At 56.4% G+C, this 15,264-nt stretch overlaps 1 protein-coding gene across 1 annotated transcript in view; it reads right to left on the minus strand.

Moving 5' to 3' along the window:
- Positions 1 to 14,557, minus strand: part of PLK1 (polo like kinase 1) — a 15,305-nt gene extending 748 nt beyond the window's left edge. Inside the window, exons 1-8 of the mRNA XM_074322852.1 lie at positions 8,032 to 14,557; positions 7,230 to 7,398; positions 5,862 to 6,006; positions 4,932 to 5,025; positions 3,438 to 3,657; positions 1,471 to 1,626; positions 399 to 476; positions 91 to 245 (exon numbers count right to left, since the gene is read on the minus strand). Of these exons, the coding sequence (XP_074178953.1) occupies positions 91 to 245; positions 399 to 476; positions 1,471 to 1,626; positions 3,438 to 3,657; positions 4,932 to 5,025; positions 5,862 to 6,006; positions 7,230 to 7,398; positions 8,032 to 8,439 (1,425 nt within the window). The 5' untranslated portion in view covers positions 8,440 to 14,557. The remainder of the gene's footprint in view (positions 1 to 90; positions 246 to 398; positions 477 to 1,470; positions 1,627 to 3,437; positions 3,658 to 4,931; positions 5,026 to 5,861; positions 6,007 to 7,229; positions 7,399 to 8,031) is intronic.
- Between the last annotated feature and the right edge of the window lie 707 nt (positions 14,558 to 15,264).

A 15,264-nucleotide genomic window follows, 5' to 3' on the forward strand; every position in this document is an offset into this window, starting at 1 on the left:
GGAGAGAGAGAGGGCGTCGGCGCTGGAGGCCGCCCTGCTCGTGCAGGCCCCCCCCCACCCGCGGCACAGGCACCCGGGACGCACGCTCACCTTCTTTAGCAAGGAGTTGGGATGCGAATTCACCGTGAGGTAGGACTCCGTGCCATCACGCTCGATGTACTGCAAGCTGTCACCGTCGTTGTACAGGATGAGGCGTGTGGAGTCATTGAAGAGCACGCCCACGCTGTTGTCGCACAGCTGGTACCCTAGCGGTAGTGGGGAGACCTCAGAAAGCGGGCAGGAGGCCTGGGACCCGGGGCTGGAGGTGGGCGAGTTGAGCGAGGAGGAGCCGGCAGCCAAAAAAGGCAAGAGCCTGGCCGAGTCCCGGGGTCCAGGGGCCACACGCAGGAGAAACCTACCGAGGCCGTACTTGTCCGAATAGTCCACCCACTTGCTGACCCAGAAGATGGGGATGCAGGCGGGGTCCTCGGCCTCCTCTGGGATGGAAACAGGAGATGGTTGTCAGGACCACCCCTTCCCTCAGGTGGCCACACCAGGCAGGCTCACTGGACTCCACAGGGCTCAGCCAAGTGGCCCCAGGCCCCCAGAGCAAAGCAGGCCCCTGCCCCCGCAGGCTCAGACAAGCAGCGGTGCAGAGCGCCAAGCCCCACTCCTTCATTCAGTTGACCCTGTTAATCAAAGGCCGATTGTGTGCCAGCCAGGAACTGTCATGGGTACAGTGAGCAATGACAGAAACCCCGCCTTCACCGACAGAGCTCCTCAAAATAAATATGGACAAAGTATTTAAGTTGCTTCCATCATGGTGCATCAGTGGCTGGCGGATTATCTAGTTTCCCAGTTTTGAGTGATTTAAACATTGTGAGAAGAGTGACAACTCCAGATGTCACACTCAGTGCCTGGATAATCCATTCTGGTGCATACAGGAAACCAACACAGAAACTTGGGAACATATCAGGTGAGAAGTGCTATGCAGAAAGACATAGCAAGTGCGGGGGTGACAGGGCTAGGAGTGGGGGCCCGGGCGGGGCGCTGCTCATGGAGGGGGCACTGGGGCAGACAGGTGAAGCTGAGAGTATGGGCCCTGCAGGTATCTGCAGGGAGGGCGTTCCAGAAGGAACAGAGAGAGCCAAGCCCTGAGGCTGAAGCACGTGTGGGTCTGTGACTGCGCTGTCCTGATGGCTAACCAGGAATTCACCGGCCGGAAGAAACGGCGTGTGCAAGTGTAAAAGGCAGGATCCTGAGGCGCTGGAAGAGGGGCACTCATGGGGACAGAACACGAGTCCGAGAAAGAAAAGGGCCGGACCCCGGAGGGCCTTGGATGCCAGGCTGACTCATGGGGGTTTTAATCCACAGGAAATGGGGAGCTGACCCTATGGAGACAGGCCTGGACGCAGCAGCACACTGCAGGCTGAGACTGCCCTGCCCTTTCCGGATGCCCCAGGGAGCCTCCACAGGCCGCGCAGTGCCCACCTTGCCTCACCAACCCCCGCTCTGAGGGCTTGGAGGCATTGACGCTGTGTAACTGCTGCAGCATGTCACCAAGGTGGCAGTCAACTGTGTCCGTCGTCTCCCGGACCGCTGGTTCCTCCTTTTCTCGGGGCCGCTCAGACACGGGGTTCCCCATGCCTAGGAAGAAGATGGGACATCGTCATTAGCTGGGCACAAAAGCAGCAGATGGGGAGGGGCAGGGGACCCTTGCCACAGCTGGCGCTCTCCCCAGAGAAAAACTCTTAGCTGCCTTTGCTTTGGGTAAACTGAGTCAGTGCCAGGTTAGTAGAGCACATGCTCTAAGGACAGCAACAGCACTCACTGGCACCTCCGGGACCAGGCCATGCCCTTTAGGACACAGAGTGTTAGACACTCAGGCCTCTGACCCTGCAGGTCCCTCAGGCAAACAGCTCAGAGGTACCAGCAGCTCGGAGCTGCCCGCTGCAAACTGAGAACTGAAAGTATCTTCAGCTCCCAAGAGACAAGGAAGCAGGATGAGGTAAACAGGACTTCCATGAAAACACAAGAGATTCTTCCAGGCCGGCCCGGTGGCTCAGGCGGTTAGAGCTCCGTGCTCCTAGCGCCGAAGGCTGCCGGTTCGATTCCCACATGGGCCAGTGGGCTCTCAACCACAAGGTTGCCGATTCGACTCCTGCAAGGGATGGTGGGCAGCGCCCCCTGCAACTAAGATTGAACACGACACCTTGAGCTGAGCTGCCTCCCAGATGGCTCAGTTGGTTGGAATGTGTCCTCTCAACCACAAGGTTGCCGATTCGACTCCTGCAAGGGATGGTGGGCTGTGCCCCCTGCAACTAGCAATGGCAACTGGACCTGGAGCTGAGCTGCGCCCTCTGCAACTAAGACTGAAAGGACAACAACTTGACTTGGACAAAAAAAAAAAAGTCCTGGAAGTACACACTGTTCCCCAATAAAGTCCTGTTCCCCTTCCCCAATAAAAAATCCTTAAAAAAAAAAATCCTGTAATATTAGATTTGAATCAGATACCTATAAATTACCACAAGAAAAGTAGCAAGTCCACAGTGGAGAAAAAGATGGCTGTATGCCAGGCTTGTGTCAGCGTTTAATTTCCTGAACTTCATAACTGTGTCGTGTGCTGTGGTTGTATAAAAGAATCTGTTTCTGGAAACATACATTGAAGTATTAAATTGTAAAGGACAGGACGTATACAACTACTCTCAAATAGGTCAGAAGAAAGGAAGGGAGGGACTGATTGACTGATGAAGCAAACGTGGGAAAATGTGTTAATTGTGGATGTGGGTAAGGCGGGTAGAGGAGGTTTTTGTCTAGTACACCTTTTCGTAAGTTTGAAAGAACAAAATAAAATGTTGAAAAAATGTGAATCAGAAATATCATCATAACTCAAGGTTTTCTCCCCCAAATTGTGGACTTCCTACTGCTGTTTTCTGAAGAGACTTAGCAACAATGACAACCTGATCAATGGCACGTGGTTTTTATAAGAAAATGTCCATCTTTTTAAAGGGACGCACACTGCCGTGGACAGGGGTAGGGTGGTAAGGTGTCTGGGGTTAACGTGAAAATACTTCAAAGGAACAAAAAAGGAGAGACGAAGCAACTGTGACCAAATCTTGGTAAGTGGGGGCCTGGGAGTCTGCTGCCCTCGGCTGTAGGTGTGTATCTGAACTTTTTCATACTTTTTCAATGAACTGTGCAAGAGTGATGCTAAGAATTTTTCAAATGGTCAGAACTTTTCAGGTGTGGCGTATGACGTCTTTTGGGGCCTAATGAGCTGCTTCAGGCCTGTCTTTCCTGAGAGGGCCGAGGGGAAGGGCATTTGCCACAGGAGGATGGGGCTGCGGCTTCCAGGAGCAGGGCCTGTCCTACTGCACCTGAGATCTGGGGCCACCCACCCACACCGCTGAAGCCCAGGTGCCCTCTGGGGGCTGCTATCTCCCCAGCCCCCACTTTACCTTTATTGAGCACTGAGAGAGGCTTCCGGCTGCTGGGGTCCAGGCTGCTGGGAGCGATGGAGAACCTGGGAGGGATGGTGAGGCAGGTGATGGGGAGACGGGCGGGGATGTAGCCGGAAGTGAAGAACTCGTCTTCCAGCAGCTCGTGAATGGTGGGGCGCGCCGTGGGATCCGTCTGCAGCATCTTCTGGATGAGGGAGGCGGCCACGGGGTTGATGTGCTGGAGCAGAGGAGGGAGAGAGCCGTAGCAAGATGTGCTGGGGACCGAGGTGGCACTGCCACATGCAGCCCTCGTCTCCAACACGCCCGGCAGTGACACAGACAATGCCGAGTACCCCACTGCCAGCTGTACTGCGCTTCTCCTCCCTCTTGAAACTCAAGGTCGACGTGAGGTCATCTGGCCTTGAAGTTGCTCTTGCTTGCTGCAAGCTGCTCGCCACTAAGACAGCTAGCACTTGACAACACACATTTTGAGGTCATAGACCTGGTTTGAGTCCCAGTCCTGTCCTGAACACCAGCTGTGACAAGGAACCCGACTTTCTAGGGCCTTGCGGTCTTCATCTGTAAAATGGGGGCCCAGCACAAGCCTGGAGCCCTAGAGAGAAGACTCCAGGGGGTATAACCTAGCATGGTCACAGGCGCAGTAACAGCCTGGTATTAACTGTGCACCTACTAGGTGCCAGGAAAGTACTCCAAGCACGTTACCTATGTTAACTCATTCGACACTCACGAAAATGTCTAAGGCGTGGAGCTCTCTATTACCACACGTCTCCTGCAGATGAGGAAACTGAGGCACAGTGAGGTCGAGCACCTAAGAACACGCACGTGGTAAGGGGCAGCGCCAGCATCCACTGAGGCCGTCGGGTCGGCTCGAGGACCCACACTCTGAACCACCCCAGGCTGTGTTCGCCTGACAGTTCAGGACTGTCTGTCCCTAGGGGACAGGGCATGCGGCCAGGGCACCAAACTGGAAAGCAGCCACAGGAACAGGCTCTTCCCTTCGATGCGCTCAGGCTGGCGGTTGTGGAAACACACGCGGCTGTGCACGCACAGTGGTCCAGGAGCGCTTATTGCCCGCAAGGCACTGGGTGAGCTGTTAGCCACGTGCCTCCGCTGTACGGACGGGGCTACTGTCGAAGCTCTTGGCCCCCTGCCCTTTGAATCACGACAGTCGGCTCCCAGCGCTCCCGTGGCACCTCTACTTCTGTCTCCTGCTCCCTGTCTTTTCTGTGACTGTTTTTTCACACATCTTTCAGGTGATCCTCGCAACCTTTGGGAATCGACAAACTCTGCCCCCGGGGGGAAGAAAGCCTTGTGCACACATGTCCAGTTCTGTGAGCCGTTTCAGACACGGACCCTCTAAAGCTACCCAAGGAGTGGGGTTGACCCAGCTGTGTCCCCAGGATCTAGCTGGGCTCAGTAAACAGCTTTTCTTTGGCGGGGGGGAGGGGGCCCAAAACAAAATAAATGTCCACGTCCGGTGTCTTTAGTCACCTTGGGTATACTGTAGTCATTCTTTTTGATGCGGAGATAGGTCTCTTTCAGGCAAGATGTCTCAAAAGGCGGTTTACCCACTAACAAGGTGTACCTGTAAGCACAAGGTGGGGTTGGCTCAAGGCTCCTGGCCAAAACGCTGATGCAGGAGGAATCGTCTCAGGGCCAGGCCGGAGGCCAGCACCCTCTGGACACTCCCTCTGACCCCGAGGACAGTCCCAAGGAAGCAGGACACAGGCGATGAGACCAGGGGTCCTACGGGCCAGTGTTTCTCAGTGTCGGCCTGCACTTTCCAGGGCCCCAAGGTGGGTGGGCTACGGCTCCTGCAGAGGCAGCTCCACGCTAATCATCCTGTACTAAAGCCTGAAGCGTCCATTTGATGAAAAAGCTCCACTGGAAAGGAGGATGCAGGCCGCTGCCACAGGCCATTTCTGTCTCTGCAGGATCCAGCCGACACCAGTCAGGAAGGTAACACCTGCAAGGCTCCGCGCCCCCAGCCACCTGTGACGCCCTGACCCAGGCAGACCACGGGCACCCCGTCCCGCCAGCAATCCCGCCCGATGCTGCTTTCTGGATCGGCTGCGCTAGAACCTCCCTGAGCACAAGCATCAGCCAGGGATGCAGCTGATTGCAGGTTCTGACCCAGCCGTCTGGGCCCCACGAGTCTGCATTTCTCACAGGTTCCCAGTGAGAGGCTGCTGGTCTCTGGACCAGACTTTGAGAGGCCAGGCCTATGGCAGATTGGTGGAGACCTTCCCTCCCCTGCCCCGGCCCAGGCTGTCGGGATCCTATAGGATACACCAGTGACAGGAAAAAGAATGGAAAGTAGGCTTTGCTTGGGGGCAGTCTGTCCTCTGAAGCGGCCTTTCCACGAGCAGGTCGGTTTACAGGTGAGATTTCCAAAGGGGCCCCTGCTGAGGCCCAACTTACATGATGCAGCCTATGGACCACACGTCCACCTCGAAACTGTGTCCCTTCTTGCTCAACACCTCGGGAGCTATGTAATTCGGAGTCCCACAGAGGGTCTTCTTCCGTTCCCCGTCATACTCGACTTTGGTTGCCAGTCCAAAATCCCCTGGGACAGAGAGGAGACACTCAGGTACGGGCCTCTGTCCTCTGTCCGTGTGGACAGCCGGCTCAGGTGTGACCTCCGAGAAGGGGGTTCTCGCATCCCCCGAGCCTCTGCTGCTTGTGTGCCCAGGAACCCCCCCCAGCATGCTGGCCAGGGATTGGCCTCCCAGGGGCCCTGGGAGCCCTCCCCCTGGAAAGGAGAGCTAAGATGGGGATAGCGAAATTCAAATGCCTTCAGGGATCAAGCAAGTGAACTTCCAGACTGTGACGAGGCACCTTTGTGGGGTAATAGGGAGGGGTGGGGACTGTGGCAAACCAGATGGGGTCTGAAAGGGACAGCCTGTTCAGCCCAGCAAAGAGCTGCCCTTAGGGAACGCTGTTCCTGCTCTGCTGGACTGTTTAAAAGGGGCCCCAAGTCAAAACTTATGTCAAGCCTCTCAATTTAAAAAACGGGAAACAAATTCAAATTCTTTAGGAAAAAAAACACTGTGTAAGAAATAACACGTGTTGGAGAAGCTGTGGAGCAAAGGGCCCCCTTGCACATGGCTGGTGGGAATGTAAACTGGTGCAGCCACTATGGAAAACAGGATGGAGGTTCCTCAGAAACTTAAGAACAGAGCTACCACGTGAACCAGCAGTCCCTCTTCTGGGTATCTACCCGAAAAATTTGAAAACCTGTGTTCATAAAGATGTATGTACCCCTATGGTCACTGCAGCATTATTTACAATAGCCCCCAACAAGGCAACAACCCAGCTGTCCTTTGATAGATGATCGGACAAAGAGGGGGTACATATAGGCACAGTGGAATCCCGCTCAGCCATAGGAAAAATGAAACACTGCCATGTGCTACAACATGGATGGATCTGGCGAGTATCCTGCTAAGTGAAAGAAGTCAGACAGAAAGGGACAAGAACTGTTTCATTCCTACGTGGCATATAAAATAGAAAGCAGCAAACAAACAAACTCGTAGGTACAGACACCAGAAGGGTGGCTATCGGAGGGAAGGGGGTAGCGGGAGGAGAAAGAGGGTACAGGGAGTCAGAAACGTGGCATTGCAGGGAAACAGACTTTGGGCGACGAGCACACAGCCAATCCACAGTGATGTCCTGTAGAACTGAAGGCTGAAATCCAGAGCCAGCCATCAGCTGGGGCTGCTGACCGCCAGCTCCCTCCCTCTCCCCTCACCCCCACTTTGTAGCATCCGGGCCACAGGCCCAGCACCTCACCTATTTTCACCTCCAGGTCCTCGTTCAGAAAGAGGTTGCCCAGCTTGAGGTCCCGATGAATGACGCGGTTCAGGTGCAGGTACTGGCAGCCCAGGACAATCTGCCGTAGGTAGTAGCGGGCCTCTGGCTCGGTCAGGGCTTTCCTGCGTTTGTGCAGCTCCAGGAGAGACTGGGTGGGGGAAGGGGAGAGGGAATGGGGGGTTGCTACCGAAGTCCAAGGGCGGAGACGGCAGCATCAGGTGAAGGAGGCCCAGGGCCCCCTCCCATTTCTTCTCTAGGACAACCAGCATCTGGACTCTCCCCTGAGCCTGACCTCAATCGTCCAGGGCACCCCCTCTCCCACTAGCTCCCTGACTTAGGACGGCTATCTCAGCTCCCCTCCGGCCTCTGGGCAGCAGCAGACCCCTTTGCTGACCCTCCCAAGTCTGGCTCCACCCACTGTCTCCCAGATCCAACGCCACTCCGGAAGCTCCCGTCCACAGCACCCCTTCCCGGGGACTCCACCTTTAGCAATCCGGAAGCCCTAGGGTTCATTACCAAGGTTCCCCCAACTGGCCCCCGCCCTCGCCCACACGCAGCGTCCAGGAGCCACCTTCCCTAGCAGCCTGCACGACCGACCGCGGCTCCACGTCACCGGAACCCCCTCCCCCGGCAGCTCCAAGCTCGGCCGAGACGTTTCCCACCCCTAAGCTCAGGGTTCCCAGCACCTCCTAGCCCCGGGCGCCCCTCTTCCAGCAGCTCCGGGTCGGAGCGCCCCAAGCCCGGCCCCCAGCAGCCCCAGTGCCCCCGCAGCGACACTCACCCTCCGGCGGCAGAGCTCCAGCACCACGAACACGAAGTCGTTGTCCTCGAAAAACCCGTGGAAGCCCACGACGTGCTGGTGGGCGAGGCTGCGGTGAATGGATATCTCCATGGACATCTTCTCCTTCTGGTGCGGCTTCAGCAGCAGCGACTTGGGCACGATCTTGCCCGCGAACACCTCCTTCGTGTCCGCGTCCGAGATCTCGAAGCACTTGGCAAAGCCGCCCTTCCCCAGAAAGCGGCCCCGCAGGTAGCGCCGCCGGCTGCGTGGGTCCACTAGGACCTCCGGGATCTCTTTCGCCGGCGGGCCGGCCGCCGGGGCCGCGGGAGCTGCAGCTCCGGGGCCCCCGGCTTTCCCTGGTTCGGCTGCTGCCCGCGCCAGCTTCCCTGCAGTTGCCGCCGCGCTCATGTTCTCTGAATTACTCAGCGGCCCTAGCAGGGTCTGACGCCGGAGCAGGTTTGACACCGCTCGGCTCCTCCTCGAATTCAAACGCGGCGCCGGGAACGTTACAAAGGCCTGCGCGCTACTGATTGGCCGCGGGGATTTAAAATCCAAACCCGCCCGCCGCGCGGCACTCTGGGAGCGCTCTGCCCGCAGCAGCCTTTTAACCTCACCCAGTCGGGGGAGGAGACACGAACTTGAGTGACCGGGGCTCACCCACAGCAGGCACGTGGGGTGGCTGGGCAGCCAACCCGAGGAGAGCGGGAGTTGAGCGTTTCTCCCTTTCTCGGCGGTCTGGGACGCTCCTGCAGCTCAGAGGCACCTCCTCCAGGAAGCTTCCCAACACCTTCCTCCAGCCCCACCCGCCTTCTAGAACTGAAGCTCAGGATAGAGACCGGGCAGCGCCAAGAGGTAGCTTGGGAGACCCTTGGCACAAGCCTCCCACGCCATCAGCTCTCTCCAGCGACACCCCAAATAAACTACAATCGAAGCAAAACCAGGATGCTGGCCAGGAATTTGCACGTTCAGGGCAAGGCCCCTCCTCCCGTCCTGCCAGCAGTGGCTGCTCCTGGAACCTTCTGGCTTAGGGAGCAGCTCTTATTAACCCGCGGTGCAGGGGCCGCCGGGATCACCCTCACCTGGGAGCTTGTTAGACCCCACTCAAGGCCCAGGGCAGACCTGCCGGGAGACTCTGCCTTTCCATCTGCCTGACGATTCCTACACACACACAGGTTTCAGAAGCACCGCGCCGTGCTCCACCGTGCAAGCAGGTCTGGCTTGCTCGCGGCTGGATTTCCCAGTGCCAGGGAGCAGACCGGTGGGCACAGTGCCTGGCAACGGGCAGGCCGAGGCCAACTCTGGCTCCTCCCTTTTAAAAATGATTCATTTTACAGCACTCAAAAATCAACAGAGCTCACAGAAAAACCCAGGTCTGTGGCTTTTCCTGAAAAAAGCTAGCGGCTCTGGCAACCCTATGCCTGCACACTTTCCCAGCTTGTCACTGGTCCCCGCTGTGTCCCCTTTGCCCCTTTGCCTGTCTGGCTTCCGTAGATACGTGAGTAGCAACCCTGGCAAAACACCCAAGTCAGAAGCCCTTCTCTGTGTCCCTAGCGCCCCACGAGGCGTCTGATGGCGCCTAACAAGAACCCCACATTCTAAGTCGCTCTTTAGCTGCCTCCCAATAAACGGAGAGGCGGTGATGCGTCCCTCCTACCCCATGTCCCAGGCTCCCAGAGCAACGCCAGGTGAAAAGCAGTGACAAATGTTTGCTGAATCAAAGGGAGTTTAAAACAAATTAAGTTATTCTTTATCCTCGTGGTGTGTGGTCTTCTTTCATTTTTATTGAAGTTGATTCTATGTACAGAAAAGGTGTACATATCACAATTGCACAGCTCGGCGACGTTTCACACGCTGAACACACCCATGTAAACAGACTGAGAAAGAACGCTGCTGACACCCAGAAGTCCCCTGTGACCTGTGTTGGGGGTCCCCAAGGCCACCCCGTCGTTTGATGACTTATTACAGCGAAAGACTAGGAAGCAAAATCAGCCAGGGGAAAGGCACAGAAAGCCAAGTCCGGAGGGAAGCAGGCACAGGCCCCCCGGAGTTCTCTCCCAGTAGGGTCACTCGTGCTTAATTCCCCAGCAATGAGCTGTGACCACACATGCCAAACGGTGTCTACCAGGGGAGCTGACTCGGTGCCCAGTGCTTTACCGGGGCTGCTCACATAGTGGCTCCTGCCGGGCACACCGGATTCCAGACTACCACAGGAAAGCAGGTATTCAGCAAACCACACAGTCTACCCACACAGTTCAGGCAGAGTGAGCCGCTCGTCCTGCAGGGAACAGTGAGAATCTCCCCCAGTGCAAGTTCCCAGGCGCCAGCCGAGGGCCAAGCCACAGCAGGCCTTCGTGAGGAGAGCAGCCGCAGGCCTGCTGCTACCGTGTCTGCGAGCTCACCCGTCGGCCCAGGTGCCTGTGCACCAGGATCACACAGAAGGGTCAGGCCAACATGCAGGACTGATCTCAGTACCTCTCAGGGTCCTGGGTTAGCCAGTTAAAATCAAAGAGCCCCACTCGCCATAAAAGCCCACCTTCGAAAGCCAGGTGGCCTCCTCCTCCGTCTTTGGGAGTCGTTTTACCCCAGGCACTGAGGCCGGTACAGCACAGCTGTGGCCAGGGAATCCAGGCTGACCTGCAGCCTGAACCAGCATGCTGATGGGCACACAGTGTGACCCAGAGGACACATGCGGTCCCCCAGAAACGAGGTAGGGACGTTAGGGTACCCCAGGAGGGACGTACACTAGTCAGGCGGAAGAGGTTCATAGGCCCCCCCGGGACGCCTCCCTCCTACCGTGGGGCCCTGCCCTGGGGTTGCCAGTCCAGTCTGAGAAACTGGTCCAGTCCTCGGTTTCCGAGGCACTGCCTATGGGGAGCCTGCGGGAGCCCAATGGGAGCCAGTGGGAGCCAGTTCCACACAGTGTTGCTTGCCCGTGATACCAGTTTATCCATCACATGCGTGTGGACGGCACCTGGAGGGGTTCTGCGTGGACAGTGCGGTCACGGTGCTGCCAGCTGTGCCCACAGGCTCCCCAGTTTGCGCTCAAGGGAGGGCTTCCGGGAGGAGTTCTGCAGAACAAAGATCTGAAATGCCCTCCACCTGCCCAAGGCTCCCCGGGGCCAGGTTTTTGCTTTGTTCCACTGTCACAAAACCAGCGTGTCCCGCCCATCCACAATCCTAAGTCTGCATTTGTCAGTCACCTCTTACTCGCATCCAGGCCTTCCGTCTGGAAGGACTGTGCGCAAAAGCCATAAAAGCACGTAACCAGAAAGACGTGCTCAGGAATTGGTCAAGATGTGCTATATGCTGAATTGTCATCCCCCAAAATTCACGTGCTGCAGCCCCAACCCCAATGCCTCAGAACAGGACTGTATTGGAGGTGGGGCCTTTAGAGCAGTGACTAAGATAAAACGGGGTCCTTAGGGTAGCCCTAGTCCAATATGACCGGTGTCCTTAGAAGAGATCAGGACACAGACGCACAGACAGAGGGGTGACCACGTGAGGACACAGGAGAAACCGAGGACAGAGGCCTCAGGAGAAGCCAAACCTGCCGACACCTTGATCTCGGACTTCCGGCCTCTAGAACTGAGAGACAATGAATCTCTGCATTGAAGCCCCCCTGTCTGCGTTATTTGGTTACAGCAGCATGACCAGACGCAGAGAGGATGAAATCCTGAATTCTCAACAATTTCAAAAAGCGTCCCCATAACCTCCTCCCCCTTTTATCCAGAGAGCAGCCTAGAAAAGACAAATCGCCTCCTAGAAACAGCCACACGGGAGTCATCAACCTACCTTACCCAGTGTCTGTTCCAGGGAAAGTGGGGAGGCAGGGTCAGGCCATTGGCCGCTGTGCCAAGTTGCAAATAATCCAGAAGCAGAACAGTGAGCTATCCCCCAGAGGGGGCCCTGAGGCTCATCTGTCAAAAACAGGAGGAGGGGTCACAGTCACCACGATGTGGCCTCCCCTGACTGGCCACTTTTGGCAGGGATCACAAGTCAGGATGCAATTCGCCTCTGCAGCAGAGAGAAAGGGCCGGTCAGCAGCTTGATTTCAAGGGTCCCATCAGAGAACAAACCCTTTGCTGTGGGCATCTGTATGTGACCCAGATGGTCCAGCTGGCAGCTGCGATGTGTGTGTCCATGATTCCGAAAGGTCCTAGGTCTCCCATGGTCCCAGGGCCTAGTCCTGTCACGGAGCGTGTGTCGGCTTCCAGTCCTGCACAGATCCCGGGGAGGCAGGCACAGAGCATGGTGGCCGGTCTGTTTTCAGCTTCCAGTCAGGCCCCACCAACCAGGATCAGTGAATCTGGGATTCCCAGGGAGCCAGCGGCTTTTCTTCCGCAGCAGCAGAGGCAGAAGCTGAGCGCCAGACAGCCATGGTCCAAGCCCAAGTGAGAAGCGAGGCTTTTCATCTTGTCAGTCTGAGTCCAAACTGACCCACTCAGAAATACACACATCAGACTGGACAGCCATCAAGCAGTCTGGCTCAGACATTAGATTTCAGCAAGGGCTCAACAGGGATTCGACTGCTTTTTCAAATTCCAAATGTGCGTTTCCATCCAGGGATTGCCTCTCTTTTCATGTTGTCTCCCTCTTTCCAGAGGCTCCAATAGACAGAAATCATGCCAGCAAGAATCATCAGTTACGGAGACTTGCTCTGGTTCCACTTCTCAAAGAATTTAAATTCTAATTCACTGGTGGCAAAAAGCAAGACAGCGAATCCCACCGTGCACGGAACCGACCGTCACAGTCCCTATACATGTTCCCCATTTGATGGACGAGACATCTGAGGTTCGTCGGGGGGACAGCTTGCCCGGACGTGCAGGGCTAGGAGCTGACCTGCCACGTCCAGCGCCCACGCCCTTCGGCACTGTGATGGCCTTCGGGAAGCACCTCTCAGCCTCCACGAGAGACCACTCGTGTGTCTCCCACTAAGCGGTCCGCTCCCGACGGGCAGGGCCTGGCTCCATCTCATTCTCCACTGAGCCTCCGGGACCCAGGGCAAGGCCTGGCACTCGGCAGAGGCTCAGGGAACTAACTGTTCGCTGCGTGACTGAGCGACGCAGCACGAGCTGGCTCCACCTTCCCTGCCCTGAAGGGCAGCAGGGCATGGCCTACAAAAGCACAGCGCCGCCCCTGGGGGCTCGACAAGTGCTTCTGCGACCATGGACTTACAGCAATGGGTCCAGGCCGGCAGCGCATTCTGCTGACACGTTTTGAAACCAGCAGGCCTCTGGACATATTGTCCCCCCCACTGCCAGTGCCACTTCAGCTCCCCAGACGCTCCCCCCGGAGATGAGCCAGCTCGACCTGCCCCGCCACTGCAGCCGCCCAGCTGTGCTGGACAGCGGCTCAGGGCCTCGACGTGGCTGAGGCGCCAGGTCCTGGGCCCCCTGCAGGCTCTCACCAGCCAGATCGCGACGCTGAGACAGAGCTCCCCAGCCACTGTTCCCTTCCTTACGCTGAGAAACTCCCAAGGATGCACTGCGTAGGAGCAACGCTTGTCTAACTCATTTCAAGTGTGCAGGCACCCAGGTGGGTCAGAGTGACTAAGAAAAGAACTGTGGCCTCAGGCGGAGTGAAACGACTCACTGCGAAATTCAGAAACCACCATAGACACCAACCAACAAAACCCCCTTTTTGCTTAAACCACTGCAAGCTGGATTTCTGTTACCTGCAGCAAAGCCTTCTAACAGGATTGCTGTTTCATCTAGTGGGTGTATTCTCTCTAGAGCGCCAGCCACGCGGTACAGAACTTCTCACACTATTAACAACCGCAAGCGAGACAGTTCTCCGGAGAAACCTGCCCCCATCTAACGACTCAGACCAGAGTTGCAGCTGTAAGACCACGGGCACAGTGTAAGGACACTGCCCTCTGAGGGGACACGAGGCTTCCTGCCTGCGGCACACATCACTGCATGGTTCACCCCAAACCCATCCCATCCACTTCTCCTTGCCTGCCTGAAACACCCAAGACGCATTTTCTCAGCTTTCTGCACAGCAAGGGCTGGCCAGGTGACACATCTAGGGCAGTGAAAGGCGTCACAACAGGGAGGAGGTCCAGCCAGTGACTAGGAGACAGGAGGTCCTGACTGAGCCTCCGTCCCTGGGGAGAGTAGGTGTGGCTGCCTCGCAGTGGTTGCAAGGAGTAGGGGATTCATATACGGAAAGGTCTCAGGAGGGTACCTGGCTGTTTCTAACCCTGTGTGTGGCAGTGCGGTGCCGTCTCTAAGACACAGGGAGTCACAGCAGCCAGAGCAGAGTGGCACCACCGGTGTGAGCGCACCTGTGTGAACACAGGGCGGTGGAGACGGAGACACCCCGTGTGCGCACGCAGACCGCCTGGCAGGAGAGCCCAGAACCTGCTCAGCGGCTGCCTCTGGGGAGCAGAATACGGGGCTGGGCACGGGATGGGTACACCGACTTCATTATTGTCCCTTCTTTCCTGCCTGGATTGCACTTTTGGAATCATGTACTTGAATTACTTAAAGATTTTAAAATTGTGTTTAAGAGACTCAAAAAATAAATAAACAAACAAACAAACAAACAAACAAACCATGCCCCACGTTTTTTTTCTTTTTATTGGGGAAGGGGAACAGGACTGTATTGGGGAACAGTATGTACTTCCAGGACTTTTTTCCAAGTCAAGTTGTTGTCCTTTCAATCTTAGTTGTGGAGGGTGCCGTTCAGCTTCAAGTTGTTGTCCTTTCAGTGTTAGTTGTGGAGGGCGCAGCTCAGCTCCAGGTCCAGTTGCCATTGCTAGTTGCAGGGGGCGGAGCCCACCATCCCTTGTGGGAGTCAAACCAGCAACCTTGTGGTTGAGAGGTCACGCTCCAACCAACTGAGCCATCCGGGAGGCAGCTCAGCTAAAGGTGCCGTGTTCAGTCTTAGTTGCAGGGGGCGCTGCCCACCATCCCTTGCAGGACTCGAGGAATTGAACTGGCAACCTTGTGGTTGAGAGCCCACTGGCCCATGTGGGAATCGAACCAGCGGCCTGAGGAGTTAGGAGCATGGAGCTCTAACTGCCTGAGCCATAGGGCCGGCCCACCCCACGGTCTCTTAATTTGGGTTGTTCACCAACAAATTGGATAGTCAATTATATGTCAATTACATCTCAATAAAACTGCAAAAGTAAAATTGAAAAGAGAATGGACAGTTAGTCATATAAAGCGGCGAGGTATTCACACACAGATGGGACGGTGATGTGTTGCATCACCTGGAAGATTTCTCTAG

The sequence above is a fragment of the Rhinolophus sinicus genome, linkage group LG18 (genome assembly GCF_036562045.2).
Source record: "Rhinolophus sinicus isolate RSC01 linkage group LG18, ASM3656204v1, whole genome shotgun sequence".
NCBI lineage: Eukaryota > Metazoa > Chordata > Mammalia > Chiroptera > Rhinolophidae > Rhinolophus > Rhinolophus sinicus.